Source organism: Dendroctonus ponderosae, unplaced genomic scaffold (genome assembly GCF_020466585.1).
Source record: "Dendroctonus ponderosae isolate FM_Combo_2020 unplaced genomic scaffold, Dpon_F_20191213v2 Dpon_F_20191213_1, whole genome shotgun sequence".
Classification (NCBI taxonomy): Eukaryota; Metazoa; Arthropoda; class Insecta; order Coleoptera; family Curculionidae; genus Dendroctonus; species Dendroctonus ponderosae.
The window spans coordinates 48,225,720-48,248,708 of record NW_026017110.1 but is presented as its reverse complement, the minus strand read 5'-3'; the positions used below and the strand labels follow the sequence as shown (position 1 = coordinate 48,248,708).

Sequence of the window (22,989 nt, the reverse complement as noted above, 5' to 3'; positions counted from 1 at the left end):
AAAAAAAGCGAGTAAAATTCAAAACTAGCCCCCGTAAAGGAAACGAGAAAAGGCCTAGAATTGTGAGGAATGCAAATCGAGCTAAAAAGGCTCATTTAATGGGGTGTCAGTTTAGATGCTTTTCCCGAAAAACCGTATGAAAACTCGATCAATGTAATAAATTATTGCGTCTGTTTTGGCAAGCCTTCAACAGTTCGTATCGATTCGCCCCTAAGGAGTGGCTGGATCCTCAAAGTTTATTTGGTTTTCTCGATGGATGTTTTTCACTGAAAAAAACCTAAAGAAGCAAAAACTAGAACTTCTGAGATATATTGCCAGTGCTAGTCACATCCAGGTCGTTATAAAGGGACAATATCCGGAATTTTCGGAGCAAATTTGTATCGAGATCCGGCGCGAGAGCTATTTAAACCCCAAAGTTTTAATGTGGTGGGCCGAGCGGGGGATAAACAATTTTTTTGCCATTGCCATCAAAGTGTCGCGTTCTGCACAATTTTTCTCCCATTTAATTGCCAATATAAAAGCAGATGCAGTGGCAGTTAATTAAAATTTAATTTATCCTAGAAGAAACAACGAGCGCTCGCCGGGCTCAAATGGCAAATGACTGAAAATATATAGAGTGGTTATTAAAACCCGACTCTTTCCACATGGAAAATTGCCCTTTGCATATTTAATGCGTCATCATGTTGCTGGGGTGGGAATCACCAAGTAAACACTATCAAGGCTTTCAGGTTTTTTCTATGGCGTCACTTCAACTTCAATCAGCACGAGTTCTCCAACAGAATGAATGAGAGAGTCGCTCTCGAATCAAAACCCAATAACCACAAACGTTTCCAAGACGGTTTCTTCCATTAGAACGACCATATAAATGGCTATCGTGCCATTATGATTCGGAAAAGAAAACAAGCTCCACTGGCCCAGACAAAGATGAAACTTTTATTTATTCTTTGGAGCGATAATCGGTGGAGAGCGCATTTGTGCTGGCGCCGTAAATGGGCCCATCGATTCGACATTTTTCAAATAATGTTCGGTTTTCCCCCACAAAAAAATCCAGGAAGAAACGGAATTATTCCAGATGGCCGGCCCTCTAAATTGACTTAATCGCGCCTCATAAATTCTTAGCTCCAAACCAACCCACTCGACTAAATAAATTCACCTGGAATCGTTGCGTCTTTGACGGAAAAAGCACAGCTTTTTCCATTTGCTGTAAAAATTGCTTTATGCATAATGGAGGCCGCTCCACGTCCATTAGTGGCCACGCAATGAAATAATCCACACACTTTGTTGCCGTGTCAAAGCCTATGAGTTCGATATCCATTTATCCGGGTTTTTTTCCATTGTTCCAGATGTGAAACGCCATGCATCCAGACCTTTGCAACCAACCAACCAATTTTCCGTCATCCGCATTAGCCGACTCGTCGGTTTGCAGAAGCAGGAACCAGTTCCAGTTGTTATCAGTCTGATGTGGGCAAAAATGATTCCTTGAGGAATCGCATACCATGGTGACCAAGCCTACCATTCTGGTGCCTCCATCGTTGTCCAACAGTAGTTGCCATCATCCGCGTTACCAGAACGTCTCGATTTGGTCGACAATTTCCACAGGAGATGTTGTGCAAACCGCTGTGGTTTTGGCCCTCACCTTTGCCATTCTTTTCGCGAATATTCTGCTGATCTCGGTGATCAACAGCAGACGGTATGCCAAGTATATTCATTCGCAGGTGGGTGCAAAATCGGGTTTCTTATCCCACTTTGGTAGTGGATTTCTGGGTGACAACTTGCCCAATCGTGGAATAGAGCTGCTGGATTTGTAACGGTTATTTGAGAGGGCAGAGGAGCTGGGTTTTTTTCAACGGAAAATGAAAAATCTGGAAAAATTAATGCTACAGAAGACCCTGAGAGCCCTAACCATATACTGCATTAGCAATTTAAGAATTTTTTGGGGCAGGTTTGTCTGTGCGATGGTCTGATTGTTCGCAAAATTCAAGGAATTGGGGAAATTTAATGAAACTTTCTGGTTATTTCCCCCTGGACGTTTTCGTCACAAGGGTGAAATTAGAGTGTTTTGTCTGGCTCAGGGTGGAAGTTAGAAATTTTGAAAGATTAGAATGCACAATTTTGAGAAACCTCTTTTTATGGTAAAGTTCAAAACATTCCCAAATAGCAACAGTTTGGGCGAATCGACTTAACTTTTGTGCGTGTTGAGTTCACGGTCTTCGGTATAGACATTGAAAGTTTCAGACTTTCAGCAGCTCAGGATTCGGAGTCACGTATTCAGTCACAAACCGGCATTGGACATTGCTGAAAAACTGAAACTTGAACTTGATAATTGAAAAAAAAAATGGAAAACTTTCACGTTTACCGGAAGAAACTTAAAAGTTTCGATTTTTTAAAATTAAGTTTGCATAATTGTGAATAACCGATTTTCAACGAAAAGTTCCGAAATTTGGCACTTCTTAATGGGTTTTGAAAATTGATTGCAACTTTCTACGTATTAAACCTGGATCTTTTGCTATACTTGGTGAAAATTTCCGTGTGTGAGCTTTAGCGGTTTCAGAGTTATGAATTTTTAGAGGCCGGTGTGCAAAATATTGAAAAACCACTTTTCACTATAATTGAAAACATCCTCAAACATCAAAAGCTTGGGCTAATTGACTGAAATTTTGCTCATCCCGACCACAAAGCTTTCGCTATAGATGCAAGAAATTTTGAATTTTTAGATACAGGTCTGCTCAACTCTGAAAAGCTCACTTTTAAGGCAAAATTTGGATATTCTTCAAGACTCAATGCTTTCCAAACGGGACCTGGGAATTGATTGAAACTTTCGCTAAATTGAACCTGATTGTCGTTTGCTCGACATAGAGAACGTTCCATTTTTTTATCAACAAAATGTGAATAGTGGGGAGGTTTTAAAAACAGGTTTGCATAATTTGGAAAACCGATTTTCAAAGGAAAGTTTCAAAATTTGGCACACTTTCAACAGAGGCAAGAAATTTTGGACTTTTCGCTGCTCGGGAGTAGGCGTTTTGAATTTTTAGAGGCAGGTCTGCTCAACTTGGAAAATCTAATTTTTAAGGCAAAATGTGGATATTCCTCAAGACCCAATGGCTCTTAAACTGACACTGGAAATTAACTCAAACTTTCACCACATTGAACGCCGGCCTTTTTCACTAAATCCGCAAAGTTGCAGGTTTCTACCGGTAGAAAGTTAAAAGTTAAAAATTTTGAAAAACACGCAATTTTAATTTAGGAAAATCATATTTAAGTGGGTTGGAAAACATTTGCAAATATCAGTGGCTTCAGGGAGTTGAGTGACGCTTTGTGCACAGGGCGCATTTGGTATTTTTTCTGAAAAATATTAGCAAATCCGTTGAATATTAACCAACTTCCTCCTTCACTTTCAAAACCTTCGTACTATGAATCCAAATTGAAACTTTCGTCCTGATGTTTATCAGGTTTGTCTTAGAAGTTTCGTGTTCTTTTCTTGCAGATTAGAAATATTTTTGCAAAATTCAATTGCATTTGACAGTTGAAATTTCCTATAAACTCTGGAAGTATCACCTGTTTCCTTTGTTCATAGCAAGAATCACAAATTTGCACAAACTGGCTGCTTTTTAAGGTAAAGTGTAATAATTTCGCACCGCAAAATTACTCATATAGACCTCAAGTCTTTTATTATAATTTTGCAAAATCTCACTGGTTTCACGTGTTAGAGAAAGGTGTGCAAAATATTGAAAACCCATTTTTTATAGTTAAGTCTAAACATTTCCCCAACCTCGGCAAATAAGGCTAATTGACTAGAGCTGCACATCTTGACCTCTATGTCTTCGCCATAAATACTAAAAGTTTTGGACTTTCCGCTGATCGCGGTTGGGAGTTATGCATTTTACGGGGCAGGTGTGCTCCACTTGCAAAATGTAACTTTTAAGGCAAAATTTCGACATTTTTCAAAGCCCAATTCTTTTCCAGTAGGCTGTGGAAATTCACTGAACTTTATCTCTGTTGAAATCAAGCCTTTGGCTATACATGGTAACAATTTCACTTTTTTACCGGCTGAAATTTAAGAGCTGCGAATTTTTAACAACGCTCATACGGCTTTTAGGAGTTGAGTGAAACCTTGTGCAGACTGAACACTTGGTCTTTTTTCTGAGAAATTTTGAGAAAACTTCCATCTCCACTTTCAATGTATTTTTACTACAAATTGAAATTGAAACATTCCTCCTTATATTTAAGAAGTTGGTTTTGGAAGATTTCGTCCCTTTTTTGACTCGAATTGGTTGTCCGGATTCTAAGCTTTTTTGACGTTTTTTGCTACAATTCATCATTTTGTCACTGTTGAAGTCAGATTAAAAATGTAATTGAGGAAATATGAAAAGCGAATCAACAAAGGCATAAGCCGGAAGGAAAAACCCCAACGGCGGATGCACGGAATTAAACAATAAAGGCGAAGAACAGTTTGGGAAAATCTGGTTAAGGAAGCAAAACAATCGCTTTTCTCAAAGATATTTTTGAGGCCAGATAACTTTCGCTCAGTGCAACACTTTCAGGAGCGGCTATGTGTTTTCAAAATATCACCTATTATAGAAGCGAGTGCTTCAGAAATCAGTGTGGGCCTCAAGTAGCCATTCCCTGCAGCTTTAGTCTCATGTTCCACATCAATTTCTTCAAAAAAAAGCCCTGAGGCGAGTGCAAAAATCTTGTGGTCAATTAAGCGTCAATGTATATAAAAGTTTAATATTTCGCTTTGATTCAGATGAATCGATTTTCCCCAAGGAAATGAGATATTTAAGGCTGGCTTTTTAGAGGCCAGAGACTCAATGAAAAACCTTAGGACTCCGTTCGTTTTTTCGCCTATTAAATACCCTGATGTTTCCCGGGCAAACATCTAAGAACCAATGTCTTCAGCAGAAGTCCAATATGCAGCCTTTAACCCGTTGGCAATGCGACTATTGTGTCAACTGCAAACAGCTCGTTTGCTTGATTGCCCCCCAAAGTCCGGCCGGGCCAGAAAAAGCCCCATCCAGATATCCAGGCCGTATTATGAGTCCTGAATGCTGATAATGCCCAATAGTGTGGAGTATTGTTCAAAGCGCCCATTAATACCAAACTGGGGAATATATACGAGGTAGATCCGGCTTTAGGCAGTCGAAACCCTAATAGAAACGTACTGAGCGCTGAGCAATATATATGGACAGGTAAACAGTGCTCGATTTGTTTATCTGCTTATTGCCTGATTTAATGATTGATGAGATTGAGGAATTCAGAGTTGATCCATCCAGCTGGATTGCCGCGCATCTACGCGGCCTCTTAAAGTTTAAATTGGGGAATTGCTTGCTGGGGGAAATTAACAATTTATTATCAAGCACAACTTTGATGAGCATTAATCTGTTTTGCTCGCAGCGCGCGAAAAGTTGAGCAACTTGGAAATTGCGTTAACTATTCCCAACTCATTACGAAGGTGGTTCAGTGCGGTTCAACTCAAAAACGTTTGTTTTTCCAGCCTCGCTACCTGCTCACTTCGCTCGCCTGCAACGACTTGGCAATGGGACTGTGTGTGACTCCGTTTGCCATTCTGTCTTCCATCAGGAACTGCTGGCCCTATGCAGAAATCGTCTGCCAAGTCCAGGTGAGTTTCACCCCCAAAAAATCCATTTGTATTCCGCGCTTTGGATGAACAGCGACATTCAAATGTGCACCTGTTCAGGTCGGCACTCATTAAGTTGTGGAAATTGTAAAAGCCCGATCGAACTGCCAACTTGGGAGCATGTAATGGCTTGCGCTAGACTAGGGAATGTTTAATGGCATTAGCGGTTGTGCATTTCAGAGTGCTTGTTCGCCTACGCGAAGACGAAACAAGCTTTAATTGGTTGGAGGGCACGCGGTTTTGCCTTTTTAATTCAACAGTTTCAAACTGGGCATCCACACGACTGCGCCCAAAATTCATCTGCTCCTAATAGAGCGGCCACTTAATTTGAAATTGGCCTCGTAAAATTAACTGGCACAAAATCGCTCTAAACCGTTCAAACAGTTTGGGTTTTTGCAGCTATTTTCGTAAATAAATCGCTCGCTCGACCAGCGTCGGTTCAAGGGACTTTAACTTGTGATTGGTCTGTTATGGGGTCCAAATTCGCCCAACAGCTCGTTTGATGGTGCCTTTCATTAAACTTGTCCCAATTTTGCCGCCTCTAAAAAAATCAGCTCTTGGCTTGTTGCCGGTTTGCCCTTTTACCAAGGCAAATTGCGCTTAAACTCTTCGGGTGGTTTCCGTTCACTTCCCCTAATGGAAAGTGGAATTTTCCGAATATTCTGCGGAACATAAAGCCACTGGAATCGCACTCAAACGCATCATCTTTGTGCTTTCAAGTTGTTTTCTGTTTGGCATTGGCAAACGCGGCCGTCGCCGATACTTTCGCATTAAAAATTCATGAAATCGAATACGAGTTTTCCATTAGCCAATGATTCCATCCGTTTGTTTAGCGCAACCCATGGACAAATAATATTAAGGTGAAAACCTTCGCAATTATTATTTGCACCCTGATTTGATCAAACGGGATAAATGAAAATGCGTCTCGGCTTGTTTGCGGGGTTGTAACCGAATCAAACATTTGCCTTCGTAATCTGTTTAGTGGCAAAGTTTCCATTTAAATTAGGAGCAGAGAAAACTGCACTCGAACTTGCGAAAATTGAAACTCGCGAGTTAAATAATTGATGTAAAAGGAAACAGCCAAGATCCAATTAAATCCAATGTAGAGAGTTCACTTTGTTCACTGCACGGCTGCGTAATTAATATTGCATGCGGTGGGCAAAATCAGATTTCTTTGTTTGCGGAACTATTTGTTTGGGTTCGGGAAAAAGACACTGGAATTTGCAGGAGAAGGTCTTTTGCGGAACTTTTGCAGGACTGGTGCGAACCCCGGTTCTATTAACTGGCTGGATGTTGAGATACAGTTTTTTTGAAAATGGAAATATCTGCGGAATTGTTTGCTCAGGATGAAAGCAAACAAGTTTTCAAAAATTGTAGGAAAAATGCACTGGAGTGAAACTGTGCAAGCATGTGGGGAATCTTTTCCTCTTTACCGTTTAGTAGCAAACACTTCCCTGGCTATTTTGGGCTTTCACAAGTGAATGTTTAAATATACTCGTCTAGTTCTTGCCAAAAGCCCTCAATTCAAGAAGTTTTTCGGGAAACATTTGAGCTACAGAGTTTCGCTTGCAATAATTGGACACGGTGTGTCATACAATGGTAAATTGTGAAAATATTGTAATAATTGGTCAACATCTATTGAATTTCGTTGAATTGCAAAACAATCGGGAGTCCAATTGCTTGCAGAAGAAGAATTTGAGCCTCTACAGGCCAAAAACTCTCTTGGTTCTTATCTGAGCCCAAAGTGCTCCATGCGCGAAAAAACCTTCCTGTAGTTATGCAGCTGTGCACCTGAAGTGCCCCATCTTCCATTTCCGCAGATAATCCGTGTGTGTGTGTTTCAAACAGTTTGTGTGCACAAATTAACATTTCTATGCACACAAGTAGGTAAGTTGATGTAATTTTGATCCCGAGGCTCCATGGTCCATATTGTGAAGTTTTCCCGTACACTGTAGGAGTTTCACTGCTTGTACGTTTCCTAATTCAAGTGCCTGAATGGCAGTTTTTAATTCATAAAAACGAGTTTTATATTTTCAGTTGTTTCACTGCGTGCGAGAAACGCGATATTTGCAACAAATTCGATTCGAAAACCGGAAAATATTTATTAAAATCTGGTTTTGGGGCGCGCAATAATTCAACAGTTTTACTTGTAGCCGGCACAGAATAATTGGTTTCATGTTTTCCATACTGATGCCCATTTTTCTCGCTGAATAAATTTGATATTTTGCAATATTTGCCTGCATTCAAGCCAGTCAGCGGAGCAAATAATAGCCGCCTTAAAACAAGACCTAATAAAGTTAATTTATTCTGCTCATGGGGGCAGGAGGCCCCATTGGGTAATAGTTAATTTTCATTAGCGACCTTTAAACGCACCACTCACGTAGCCTGAGCAAAGACATGGAGAATGGAAGAGGCATTTATAATTAAGTCCCCTGTTCCTACCCTGTACAGTCGACGTTTCCAACTGCTCCAGTCCTGCTCATGTAAGTAAAATTAATAGGAAAGCTTTTTACGAACTAATATTGGATTTTCTGTCTCTTAAGGCGGAAACGTGTCTCCATTAAGCCCACGCTGCCACAATAAACAAAGTTAAAGTCGAAAAATTGCGTCGAGTGCCTGATTTATATCGCACAAAGAAACCAGCGCCTTTCCATTAATCAATAAAGCGGATTGTTTAAAAAATCCCGTCTAATTTGCTAAACATTATTAATAGCCAAATAACAGTTGAAGAGATATGGATGGCATATTTCACATAAATCTTCGCCAATGTGTTTCATCAATGCCAGAAGTTCTGAATGGTAAATTGGATCCAGTCAGTCGATAGCCGGCATAATTTTCTTATTCACTCAACTTCCCGACTGGAATTGGAAATACCATTTTTGCTGCCCCGGATTTTTCGCCTTCAAACTTTCCTTTGCGTAATTACTAGCGCAAGAAAAAACTGGATACGGTTCGTGTCCACGCATAATGAAAGTCAAAGTTTTGCAGACTTTTAACACCTAATTCAAGGCAGATTCGGTATTTTCTACTGAACGTTGAAAAGTTTTACTCTACCACATCCTTGTTAGGGAAATGTGTGGGTCAAAACATTGCAAATTTTCCGTAGTTTTCAGTTCTACCGGCAGGAATGAGATATTTACGAAAGTAGACGCTGTCAAAATGGGAACGTTTTCGATTGTGCATTTCTGGATTCAAAAATTTGAAACTGCGAAACCCGAAGAGATTCGAACGTGCAACGTAATGAGATACGCATGGGCACCTTTCTAAGTGTATGTGAGACACCCTGTTGTACAACTGGTAGAAAGTCCCCAAAAATCAAAAGACACATTAAAGAAATGGCTTTTGTCAAAATTTGATTATTTCCAATTGTGCATTTCTGAAATTTGGCGGCATTCGCAGGGCAGATTAAGGACATACGGCATTTCAAACATTACCTTAGACAAATTTCATTATTCTCACGTGCGGATTAGTGCATTAAAAATGTCTAACTCCTCAACCAACCTCAACTTTCCCAAGATGTTAGGAAGACCCCAGAGTAGAACCCTTCCCAATGGCACTAAATTTTCCAGGTTCGTTAGAGGCAAAAAAAATGTTGGAGAAAATGTAATTAATCTCAATTCTGTACTTTTTCTATACCGTCTAATCCAGAAAAAGCCCCAAAACAGATACTGAACCACAAAAAAATAAAAATTCCTTAATCTACAAGCAAGGTGTTTAAATTAATTAATTGATCTCCAACTTGAAACCGCCCACCCAAAGGGAAACACCCGGTATAAAAGTTGGCGACCAACTGGGCAACTTTCTACCGAAAAAACTTGCTTTTTGCCCGAAAAATTCAGCATAAGGAATATTCAAATAATTATAAGTAAACGGCGTGTCATACCTTGGTAAATTGTGAAAAAATAAAAATGCCTGTTCAAGCCACTGAACTGCCCAGACTTGAGACTGTTTGGCTTTTTTCCACCTAGAAAATTAATGAGTCAAAATAGGATTCCTCATGCTCAATAAAGTAAATTTTAAGTAGAAGTAGAATATTGAAAATTTAATTGATAATTGCAAAATAGAGGATGATTGGAAAGGAAACAGCAACAGAACAGAAACAAGAACAGAACAGAAACAAGAAACAAGAACAGAAAACCGAATTAATGTGACACAGATGTGAAGAAATAAAATGCTGGCTGGATCGAATGAGCAACAGCAATGAAGACTAATCAAGGAAAATAAATAAACCCAACAGAAAATACAGCAAATTTTGGGGAAACCGAAAATTTAATCCTTTAGACTAGTTGGGTTGTTTGATTAGAAAAAAAATTCTTCCTAACTTTCTTCCGGTCTTTCCTAACTTCGGCTCCTCCTCTCTGTAAAACTCTGTCTGTGCAGTTTGTTGCCTGTTAAAAAAAATAAAAAAATAATTTTTAGTTTGAAGCAAAACCATGCACCAAGCCACGGAAACAACCCGATTTGTTGCAGCATTAGTTCCAGTTGTTTATTGGATGGTGAATGAAAGAAGCGAACGCATCCACGTTTGGATTGTATTTCAAGGGCCATTAAGTATCCGACTTTATACTCAATAGAAAAGTCGTAAAGCTGCATCGTCTGGGAAGCCATAAAATCCAAATCCAATACTTTCCGCGCGCGATAAATGTAGCGGCCCTGATGGCGAAATATTCAATTTATGGTTTGCGCCCCCTCAGGACGCTGATTAATGGTTGCGAAATGTCTCAGTCGACATTTATAAAGCCAACACAGCAAAGCGCCATGTTTCCGGCTAATTATCACTGTTTGTCGCCCATCCTGAGTCTTCAATTATTGTCTTTGGATCATTCGTTTTCATCTGTAAAATCGACCATTTTACCTGGCAAACATCCGTTTGCTCATTGACTAATTCGCTGAAAGCATTGTAAATTCAATCAGTCCATTTGGAATTAGTTCAAATGGATCAAATTAATTTCCATGTGGAAATTTGATTTTAAAACTAATTCCACAGAAACATTATTATTGTAACATTTAAATGCTTTTTTACCTCCATCGCAATACAACCGGTTAAACAGTCGATTGTTTCAATTATGCAGTTAATTGCGCATTATTGCCGAATTTAACTAATGAGTTTTGGAAAATATGCACTAAACACAGGACATTTCCTTCATAAATAGTTAAACTCCTTGTTTCAGCTCAATTATGCACAAATGTTAAAGTTGGACCAAAAGACTTAAAATGCGGTGGTGAATGAGAGGAGGCTCAACCCAATTATAAAGGCAAATGTCAAGCTCAAAAAGTTTAGAGCTTTGGGCATGATTTTAAACACGAAACTTTCAGCTTTATGTGCCGATGCTTTCACTATGTAGTGCAGCTTATTTTATTGATGGCGAGCTTTAAAAAACTGTTTCTGCCCTTAGTAGTTAGAAACGTCAAAAAGGCAATTGAGGCTCTATTAGTGGAAACATTGGCAAATTTGTTATAGTTTTGGCTAATTTTCGGGATGTTTTCCATTCGACTTTTTCGATCGATTGAAGTCCTCTTCATCAGACAGTTTCACTCTAAGAAATCATGATTCGGAAATCAGAGGTAAATCTGTATACACTTTTTAATAGAGCAATTGAGGCCCTGTTAGCAAAAAATAGAAAATTATCGGCAATTTTTTATCCAACAATGTTCTATCCAAAGATACCAAAACGAATTCTGTGGCTCCAATGGTTCTTCAGAAACGTCAAAAAAGGTGGCAGCTCAAAAAAAAACACGCAAATCTCAGACTTCCTGAAACCAATACTTTTTTGAGAAAACTGCCAACATTTCCTTTTCGATAGTTCACTTTCTAAAAAGGCCATTTAGTTATCTCTGTAATGAAGTAAAAATCAGACGTTTGTCTGAATTTGTTCCTGAGAAATGAGCAGAAATGGGACCAAAAACATGAAATGTTGGCCTAATCTTGCACCTAAAGGTCTGATATGCAAATTTCGCCTCCACCGGAATTTCCTCACGCACGTTATAATAACTTAATCGAGTTGTGTGTTTCAATAAAATTAAGCCAAAACCTTGAACAATTGTTCTTTTCTTACAGGCATTGCTTCGAGGTGCCATCAGTCAGCAAAGTGCAGTGATTCTGATATGCATGGCAATGGATCGCTACTATTGCATGCTGCATCCTGTTGAATACCACAAACACTCCAGCCGAAAGGTAAGTGGCAATTTTACTGCCAAATCAAAAATAAACGTGCAATGGCAAAATGGCAATTTCAACTGCAAATACCTAAATGAGAAATTCATAAGATTCCCGTTGGGGAATCCTGGGTGTTTTTCAAGTTTACGTAGTCAGGCAGGGGAAAATAAATAATTCAGATGACCGAGTTGCTTCCATTTCCCGCTGAAAAAGACATTGTCCTGAAACTTTCGAGCTTTTTGTACTTAAAAATCGTTCTGTAGGAAGATGATAAATCGTTGGCAGACTACTTGTTTCAGGGAACTCTGGCTTCTTATATTTTAAGCCGGTAAAGGCGCATAATTTCGTTTTTCCTCTGCGACTGGAAACGTCGTTGTTTGCTAGGCGAAATAATCCATTATTAACGTTCTGAGCGCGAAAAAATCCGATTACTGCGATCTGCGCTTGAATGCTCAGAACAGTGTCGTAAAACTAAGACGTTTCACTCCATTTTACGACGATAATAAATTCAGATTTCCACCAGCCTTAACTGATTAAACCGTGCCGGAAAATTCATTAAAGACCAATAAAACAACACCGATTAATTTGCGCATCGCGCCCCGGACGTAAGGCCTTATTTATGGAAAGCTCAACTGAGACTTCGATGTGACAAATTGCTGACTGATCCAGAGTGAGAAATGGATGGTGCACGTGCAATTGAATTTTTGCCACTCAACAGTCCATTAAGTCTAGTTGGTTCGTTTAGCGAGCACATGTAGATTTTTTGTTGAATTTCCCAAATTGGCCGCCATCTCTTCCGAAGGAAAATCGAGTTGTCACGTCAATATATAAATAGCTCAGATTCTTCGCAAAAAGCGCGAGATAAATGATAAATCTCCTTGATATCAGAACACATTATTCCTCCTAGTTCATTAATCTTCTAACTGCTTTTTCCTTGCTAGTCGCCCAACAGATAATGAAGCAAGGGCTGTTCTATTTTCGATTTTCAGACGCAGTTTGATGGCTGAAATGAAAAGAGACTGAACTCAAGTAACATCGTCTTTCAAGCCCTTTCAGATCACGCGCTATTGCTGGCGCTTGGACAGGAATCACGCGCGACTAATTCCTGCAATGAAAATTTCCCGCTCTATTATTTTTTCATGTAAATTTTTGAACAATTGCTCATTTTTGCAAATTTTTTCATGCGTTTTTAAGCGGAAATGTGCATCTTGGAAAATTGCCTTTTAGCATTGCTGATTTTTTTTAAATTCCACAAACTTTAATTGTAACCCAATTTTAATGAAACTTTTCACAATGATACCACAAGTTATTCGAAATGCCTGTGAGAAATTTGGGATTCTGTTTTCCATTCGGTTTGAAACATACGATTTTTTCAGTGAAGATATACAACTGCAAATGGTAACTTTTTAACAGCGGCCGTAGTTGAAAAATTCTCCACGCCGAACCAGCCTTTAGATTTGGGTGAAACTTCAGCAACGTATACTGCAATATTTGGTAAATGCTTGATAACATTTCCAGGCTTTGTCTTCGCTTGGTTTGAAAGTTAGGATTTGTTTTCTGGCCGAGACCCAAAATTGAAACTAAAAACTTTTAAAGAGGCATTTTTTTAACATTTACCCGACTGGCCTGGTCATCAAATTTGAGTAAAAGTTTAGGCATTTATGAAGCAATATTTTTCAAATCAATGTGAACAGTTTAATTTTCGATTTCCTTCTGGTTCCAAATTAAATTATTTTGTTTCAAGCCGACGCGCACAATTGCAAAAATCACTTTTTAACCGCGGCCATTTAGTGAGACTGTAGTTGCTTACAAAGCCGCATTTTTTAAATAATCCTGAAAAGTGTCAGATTGTTTCACATACGTTTCTGTTTGAACTTAGGAATTTTTTAGGAGACGAAGGGCAATTGCAACTAGTAACTTTTTAAAACCGAATATTTTTCAATCGCTCTCCACACTGAATAAATCCTTGGATGTGAGTTAAACTTTAGGCACCTACAAAGTGATTATTTCTAAATAGCGGTGAAAAGTTTCATGTTCCATTTCCTTTTCGTTTTAAAGTTCTGATTGTTTGGCGGAATCTCAGAATTGAAAATAATCAGTTTTTAACCTAAAATTTCCCAAATTGAATCGGTAATCAGATTTGAGTGAAACTCAGGGCTCTTAGAAAACAACATTTCTTAAATGGCGAGCAAAAGTTTCGGATTTTACTCTCGTTTGGTTTCAAAGTTGCCCACTTTTTAGGAGGAAACGTACAATTGCAAATAATCACTTTTTAACCGCGGTCATTTTTTGAAAGCTTTAAAACATTGACTCAATTTTCGGATTTCAGTTAAACTTTGGATGGTTACCACGTAACAGTTTTCAAATGTCTCACAAAAGTTTTAGATTTTCCTTTCTTGTGATTACAAAGTTACAAATGTTTTTAATCGGAAACGCACAATTGCAACTAATCACTTTTTAACAGCAGCCATTTATGAAAAATTTTACAAACCGAATCGGTAATCGGGTTTAAGTGAAACTTAGGTCTCTCAGAAAGCAAAGTTTTTCAGATGACCGGTAAAAGTTTAAGATTTTACTCTCCTTTGGTTTCAAAGTTGCGATTTTTTTAGTCGGAAACGTAGTATTGCAAACAATCACTTTTAAACCGCGGTCATTTTTTGAAAACTTAAAAAAATTGACTCAGTTGTCAGATTTTAGTGCAACTTTGGGTGCTCACCACTTAACAGTTTTAAAATGTCTCACAAAAGTTTCAGATATGCCCTTATTGTGTTTGAGAAGTTGCTAATGGTTTTAGGCAGAAAATCACTTTTAAATAGCAGCCATTTTTGAACAATTTTACAAACTAAATCGGTAACCGGATTTGAGTGAAACTCAGGGCTATGAGAAAGCAAGGATTTTCAAATGGCCGGCAGAAGTTTCGGATTTTACTCTAGTTTGGTTTCAAAGTTGAGAATTTTTTTAGACGGAAACATACAAGTGCATTTAATCCGTTTTAAACAGCAGCAATTTTTGAATTTTTTTTTGCTTTGAACTAATCATTGGACTTCAGTCACACCATACCCATTTAGGCAATGAATGTTTGCAAATACATGTGGAAAGTTTCTTATTCCGATTCAAAGTTGCAATTTTTTTGAGCGTGGAGCGCGTAATTGGAACTAATCACTTTTTAGCATTTAGCAAAATTACACACTAAATCGGTAATCGGATTTCATTGAAACTTAGGGTTTTTAGACAGGAATGTTTTTCAAATAGCCCGCAAAAGTTTCAGATTATACGCCCTTTTGGCTTTAAAGTTACGAATTTATTTTTGACTAAATGCACAGTTGCATCTATAACCTTTTCAAAAAGGGCTATTTTGGAAAATTGTCCCGCACTGACTTGATTACGGGATTTTGGTGAAACTTTGAGCACTTACTAGACAACGTGTTGCGAATGAACCAGACAAGTTTCGCATTCCACTTTCTTTGAGTTTTAAAGTTACGGATTTTTCTAGCGGAAAATAATCACTTTCTAAAAGCGGCTATGTTCCAAAATTCTCGTCGCTGAATCAACGTTCGCATTTGAGTGAAACTTTAAACACTTGGACAGTGATGCTTACCAAAATGGTTGCGAAAAGTTTGATGTCTGATTTCCTTTCCGTTTCAAAGTTACCAATTTTCTTCGGCAAAAACGCATAATGGTTAAAAATCACGTTCTAACGGCGGTCTTTTTTGAAAAATTCTCGACGCTAAACTAACCGTAGGGTTTGAGGAAAACTTTATCAGCTTAGCACGCAATGTTTTGCTAATTCTTGCGAAAAATTTGAGCCTTCTACGTTTCTAGTTGTAAAAGTTACGATTTTTTACGCGATGACACATTAATGCAAGTAAATAAAAATCCCTTTGCTACATAATTCTTTAGGTGCAACTTCGGAATCAGCGCAATGTTCTCCAGCGGCAAACGTCTCCCAGAGATCTTTCCTTGGCCTGGAAAAGGACAAAAAAAAACATATTTATTGGCTATCTTGCCAGGGCACAGAGCCGTTAATCCCCACAGGCAAGTTATGTGGGGACAAGGATTTATAACGGCTTTATCGTGGCTTTTTAAACCATTGATAATTAATGACGACGAAACTTGCGAAATCAACTAAAAACTTGCGCTATTAATTTCGGAGACGCACTGCACACCAATCGAGTTTAGGCAGTTTAATTAAACGATTGTTGCATAATTGTGTGGGCAATGGATTAATGAAATTTATCGCGTTTGCTTTGAATAATTCCATAATCCGCCACCTTGTGTGGGAGTGAATTATGGACAAAATGCGGCTGATAGTTGGAGTTCCTCCAAGTCTATCCGGGCAGGTTTTTCTTAGTGATTATCCAGATGCAATTATCCGGTGTATGCCGCAGGATGCACAATTAAACATCATAAATCACTGCTTATTTTAAGCCATTAACCTATGATTCTATGTAAGCCATATTAATGACGCGGATGATTAATCGATAGGCGCATTTAGCCAACTAAGGAAACACACTTTTTCGGCTCGATTTTGCCGCGATTAATCACATCTGCGTTAAACAAAAGACCAAAGTTGCACAATCCTGCAACTTCCTAGAAATAAATCGAGTTCTCAATGCGATCATTTTGCCCTTTTGTAATCGCGCTAGTAAATCCGTAGCCACCGGTCAATGGAAGATAAATGCCAAAGATGTGACTCTTTGTCGGAGGATTATTTTAATATCCAGTCCCAGTTTCTTTCGGGGGGCCATTGAGGAGGAATAATCGGGCCCATTTCCCAGCCAAATGCTTGATTGACCTCAGCCAAATTTTCTCTTCAGCTAATCCAGGCAATGTGCATGAATTATCCAAAATACTTCCGCCTAATTATGCAGTCGAACCCAATTGAAGCCTCTAATCCCATTTGGAAAACATTTGCTACATGCAGGTATAATGAGGTTCGCAGCATCCGATCATTAATGCATGTATTTAGATGGAATCCACAGCGACTCTATCAAGGATCCGTTCAAATCATAAAAGCTGGAAAGTGCCCAAAGGCAAACATCCACGATTTGCGTTTTATCACTTGCCAGCAGTAAAATCTGGATGGATTCAATTAGATCCAATCACTTTTTTATGCGTGATTGTGTTTTGGTTGGCGGCATTCTCAGTGTTTTATTGCGGCAATGAAACGACTGTTGATCTGGACTAAGAAGAATTTGATTTTGGAACTTTGATGGTTTTTTTCAGTCTGTGAGGGAGGTTTTCAGGTTAAGGAGGCGCGAAGTTGCTAATGCAGAAATGCGCGATTGGGAATAGTCACTCTTAAACAAAGGGCATTTTGTCAAATGTTTGTCCCCAAATCCTTATTGAAAGTTTTGGGATTTGAGGTCTATTCCTTTTAGAGTTCCTCCAGCGCTCATTTTTGGAAAAGTTTTTAAACGTAGCCTACTTTGCAATTTCAGGGAAAGTTTCTGAAATTGTCTAATGATCCTCTCTCAACATCTAAAGCAAGTTTCTGATCTATTTTGCCTGTTGTGTAGCAGTTACGAATTTATTAGATCCGAAATCCACAATTGACAACAGTTTTTAACGACGCTCATTTTTGAAAAATTCTCCAAATTTACTGTGATATTCGAGCTCAGTGAAACTTTCTGCAATTGTTTTGTGATTCTTCCTGAATGCTTCAAGCGAGTTTCCATTTTATTCTTTCCTCTATTCAGAAGTTACGAATTTATTAAGACGGAAATGCGCATTTGGCAATGTTTCTTAACAGCGCTCATTTTAGAATTTTTTTCTAAAAGTAAGGTATTATGGAGTTTTACTCAAACTTTTACAAATTGTCAACTGATCGTTTCTCAATGCCTGGAGCGAGTTTCCGAATGCTTTGTCATTTTGTATAAAAGTTACGGATTCATAAAAATAGAAAAAGCACAAAGGACTATGATTAATGTTTAAAATCGCGTATTTTTCAAAAAGTCTCATAACGTAACGGATTTTCAGATTTCTATGAAACTTACCCCAATTGCGAAGGAAAGATGTATCAATCTCTGCACATAATCTCGAATATCTGCTCGGCTTCACAATTGAGAATAATCGCTTTCAAACAGTAGTTATTTTTGAAAAATTCCCCAAACGTTAAGTGTCTTCCGATTTTTATGAGACTTGACAAATTTATGAACTGATCGCTTTGCAATTCCTGAAAAAAATGCAGGTTTTTGGGCTCTTTCGCTTAAAAGTTACGAATTTATGAAGGCGACTGAATATAATTGAGAATAATCACTTTCAAACAGCGCTCATTTTGGAAAAATTCTCCAGACCTAATTTTTTTTCTAATTTCTATAAAATTTGCGACAATTGGGAACTGATGGCTTCGCAATGGCTGCAGATAATTTCAAGTTTCTATTTTCCAATAAACACAATTGATAATAATCGCGTTCAAACAGCGTTCATGTTTGATAAATTCTCTCATACGATTTTCATGAAACTTTCTGCAATTTGAAAACACCCAAAGCGAGTTTCGGATCTTAATTTCCATTGATTCAGGAGCTATGAATTTATTAATGCGTAAGTGCACAGCTGACAATGTTAGTTTTTTACAGCGCCCATTTTCCACAAACTCTCCACTCATAAATCTTTATCGGAATTTTGTGAAACTGTCCCAGATTGTTCACGGATGCTTGCGCAATGACTGGAGGGAGTTTCGTCTTTTTACTCCCATTGACTCAAAAGTGACAATTTTTTTAAGGCTGCAATACAAGTGGGATTAATCACTTTCATAAATGGACATTTTTGAAAAACTTCCCAAATTTAAGCTTTGTTTGGAGTAAAACTACAAAAATTGCAAAATGCCTGGGGCAAGTTTCAGACTTTGTTCTCCTTAAGCTTAGGAGTTTAAAACTTATTAAGGCAAAAATGGGCAATTGACTGATTTGATTTTGATTTGAAAAAATTGTAACTTAACTTATCGTTCGATTTGAGTCAAACTATCCACAATTATTACGCAATACCTTATTAGTGTATGTGAATAGAATAGAAAAGATTTCAAATTATGATGGCCGAAATGCGCAATTGGGAGTAATAAATTTTGAACTTCGACCATGTTTGAAAAATTCTTAAAACCAACTGGACTGCAAAATTTCAGTAAAACTTCCCAGAACTGTACACGCATGCCTTCCAAAGAGTTGTGAAAACTTTCACTCTTTGTCTTCCATTTGCTTAAAACCAGTGAAAGGTTCTACGCAAAAAATACAGAATTCCACAAAACTGCTCTTAAGCAGCTGGTATCTTTGAATATTTCTGCACGTTAAACCTGCCAGTGGATTTGAGTAAAACTTTACCAGGTTGCACACCGACGTTCTTGCACCGAACTCCTAATTTTTTTTCATTTCAGATGAGGATACCATCTAGTTGTGAAATTATGAGCAAACGAATAGTTGCATTCACCTGCAAACAGGGCTTATTTTTGAAAATTTACTCACTCCCAAAACGGGGTCAGAGCTAATTGAAACTATGAAAGTTTCCTAATTGGAATATCCAGAATAATTCATTCGCAAGCAGGCTCGTTGCATAAACTGCACATTATCTCTGCCCCGGTAATTAGGGCGTCTTAATGCACACGTAAGGTTTGCAGAGCGATTATTTAGCGTACCTTCCCTCTACAGTGCATTATCTTGGCGAATTAGGCCCCTTCCCTTTGGTAAATGCTTTAGTAATATTGCCTTTGCTCCATATTACCTTGGCTAATTAGGGCGTTATTGTGCAGCTTGAACACATAAAGTGCCCGAGTTTGTTGCGTCGTTTCCGTAATTTATAATCCAACTCTCACAAATCGAAAAAAACTGATGTAATAAAGAAGCCCATAAGAGTGCATTAAAAAGTCGAGCCATTAACCTTTCAAGAGGCTTCAACATGTCAGGATGAGTGATGGAAATGAGCAAAGAGTGGCCTGGTAGAGAATGTCGGATTACCCGAATTAGATGATAAGAAACCGAGAAAATCCTGACAAGTCTGCTCATTTTAAATGACGGCAAACTGAAGCGGGCATTAGGAGAAAAATTATCGTACATTTAGGACCTTGGGGGAGAGTTAATGTGTCTCAAAACAAGGCGAAACCTCGTCAGTTTGAACAAAAGACAATTTCACCCGAGAACCAGACTTGCGAAGCAGCCGTATGCATTTCGCTTCCTGATAGTTTGCAGAAGTTTTCCTGCAGCTTTACGAACTGCCACAAGGTAAATACGTGGAAACTAATTGTGAAAACCACGCCAAACAACAGACAGTTGCTGCAAGTACAACAAGTCTTTAGCAATTTATGAGGCAAAAGAGAGTGTGCTCTGAATTGACAATGCATTCGAAATGGCTTGCACTGGCGCCAATTGCGAAAGTTTCTAAAATACATAAAGAGTGCAACAACGCAACCTGCTATTTGATGCTAGATTTAATTATTCTTCGAGTTTTTCGGGTTTGGAGGACGTTTTAAATATCAAATTGAGTTTTCAAAGTTTCTAAATTTTGGATGGGCTCTTGGAATTGAGTCAAATTTCAGCATTTTCGTAGGTATTTCGCATACACCTGCAAAGTTTCACTTTTGGTTCTTTTTTGGATTAGGATCCAACGCTGGGAATACGCACACTCGGACAAAGTTCATTTTTGAAATTTTTTAATTCCTTAGTGTGTATGCAAAACTAAGCAAATTTTTGTTGGTATCCAAAATATTCCTGCAAAGTTTAATTTTTGCATTTTCAGAGGTTTGGAAGCTTTGCATTTTTAAGTTAAGGAATGCACATTTCAGGACAATTTTTTTGCAAAATTATGTTTTAAACGTTGCAACAAAAGTTTCTTAATTTTCCATGCAAATTTGTCATTACAAAACTCAATTGAATTTTGCGAGCTTCTAGACTTGGATGTCCCAAATACAGCATTTCGTTTGTGAATCTCTTCAGATTTATTAATTAGGAATTTTTATATGCAGAAATGCACAATTTTACACAGAAATGGCAACACCCACGATCAAAAATTTATAAATTCCAAATGCGCCTTTTGAGCTCAGTTAAATTTTGTGAGTTTCTACGCTGGGGTGTCCCAAATAAATCTGCAAAATTTTATCTTTGAAGCTTTTCGAATTTAGAAGCTCTGATTTTTTTAATGCAAAAATGCACAATTTGAAATAATCACATTTAGCCAAAATCCAATTTCAAAAATTTGTAAATTCCCAATCTGCGCTTGAAACTTGTTCCCATATTGCCAGTTTATAGACTGAGGTGTCCCAAATACATTTTGAACATTCCGAAATTTGCAATTTGATTCCGAAATGACAAAATCCATATTCAAAAATTTCTGATTTTCTAATGCGTCATTGAAAGCCTGTCTAAATTTTTGTTGTTCTACTTTGGTGTGTCCCAAATAGATTTGCAAAAATGTGTACTTAAATGTCATACCAGTTAGAAGTTAAGAATTTTTAAATGCAGAAATGCACAATTTGATTCAAAAATTAAAAAAGCCATTTTCAAAAATTTGTCAAATCCCAGTGCGCCATTGAAAATCAGTCTAAATTTCTATGCTGCTACATTGGGGCGTCCCAAATAAATTTGCAAAAATTCGTCTTTAAATCTCGACCTGTTTGGAAGTTGGCTATTTAGAAATGACAAAATTCATTTTCAAAAGTTTCTCAATTCCAAGTGTGCCATTCAAAATAAGTCTAAATTTCGATGCTTCTACCTTGGGGCTTCCTAAATTAATTTGCAAAAATTTGTCCTTAAATCTCGTCCCGTTTAGAAGTTGGCAATTTTTTAATGCAAAAATGCACAGTTTGATTCAGAAATTACAAAATGCATTTTCATATATTTCTGATTTCCTAGTTGACCATTCAAAATCAGTCTAAATTTCCATACTTCTACTTTGGGATGTCCCAAATAGATTTGCAAAAATTTGTCTTTAAATCGCATCCTGGGTAGAAGTTGGTAATTTTTTAATGCAGAAACGCACAATTTGATTCCGCAATGTCCAATTCCATTTTGAAAAATTTCTCATTTTCTTCTTAGTCATTCAAAGTTAGTACAAATTTGCGTACTTTTACGTTGGGGTGTCCCAAATAAAATTTGCTAAAATTCGTATTTAAATCTCAATCCGTTTGAAAGTTGGCAATTTGTCAATGCAGATATGCACAGTTTGATTCAGAAATGACAAAATCCATTTTCAAAAGTTTCTCAATTCTCAGTGCGCCTTTCAAAATCAGTTTAAACTTCCATGCTTCTACTTTGAGATGTCCCAAATAAATTCGCAAAAATTCGTTTCAAATCTCATCCCGTTTAGAAATTGGCGATTTTTAAATTCAGAAATGCACAACTTGATTCAGAAATGACAAAATCAATTTTCAAAAATGTCTCATTTTTTACTGCGTCATTCAAAGTCAGTATACATTTATGTAATTTTACGCTGGGGTGTCCCAAATAAATGTTGCAAAAACTAGGTTTTAAATCTCATCCCGTTTAGAAGTTGGCGATTTTTTAATGCAGAAATGCACAATTTGATTCCGCAATGTCAAATTCAATTTTTAAAAATTTGTCATTTGCTAGTGCGTCAATAAAAGTCAGTATAACTTTCCGTGCTTTTACTTTGGGGTGTTCCAAATAAATTTTCTAAAATTTGGTTTTAAATCTAATGCCGTTTGGAAGTTGGCAATTTTTAAATGCAGCTATGCCCAATTTAATTCCAAAATCTCAAAATCCATTTTAAAAAATTTCTCAATTGTTAGTGCGTCAATGAAAGTCCATATAAATTTTCGTGCTTCTTCTTTGGGGTGTCCCAAATAAATTCGGAAAAATTCGTCTCTAAATCTAATTCCATTTTCAAAAATTTGTCAAATCCCAGTGCGCCATTGAAAATTAGTCTAAATTTCTATGCTGCTACATTGGGGTGTCCCAAATAAAGTGGCAAAAATTCGTCTTTAAATCTCATCATGTTTAGAAGTTGGCAATTTTAAAATGCATAAATGCACAATTTGATTCTGAAGTGACAAAATCCATGTTCAAAAATTTTTTAATTCCCAGTGCGTTATACAAAATCAGTCTAAATTTGCATGCTTATACTTTGGGCTGCCCAATTACTTCTACCAAAATTGGTCTTTCAATCTCCTCCGATTTAGGAGTTACGAATTTTTAAATGCAGAAATGTACAGTTGGGATTAATCTCACTTTGCGGTCAAATTTACTTTTTA

The 22,989-nt window shown here is 37.6% G+C and overlaps 1 protein-coding gene across 1 annotated transcript in view; it reads left to right on the top strand.

The window, feature by feature from the left end:
- Positions 1-22,989, top strand: part of LOC109541463 (trace amine-associated receptor 1) — a 38,406-nt gene that overhangs the window by 3,348 nt on the left and 12,069 nt on the right. The window contains exons 2-4 of the mRNA XM_019910322.2: positions 1,344-1,715; positions 5,495-5,620; positions 11,697-11,813. Of these exons, the coding sequence (XP_019765881.1) occupies positions 1,497-1,715; positions 5,495-5,620; positions 11,697-11,813 (462 nt within the window). The 5' untranslated portion in view covers positions 1,344-1,496. The remainder of the gene's footprint in view (positions 1-1,343; positions 1,716-5,494; positions 5,621-11,696; positions 11,814-22,989) is intronic.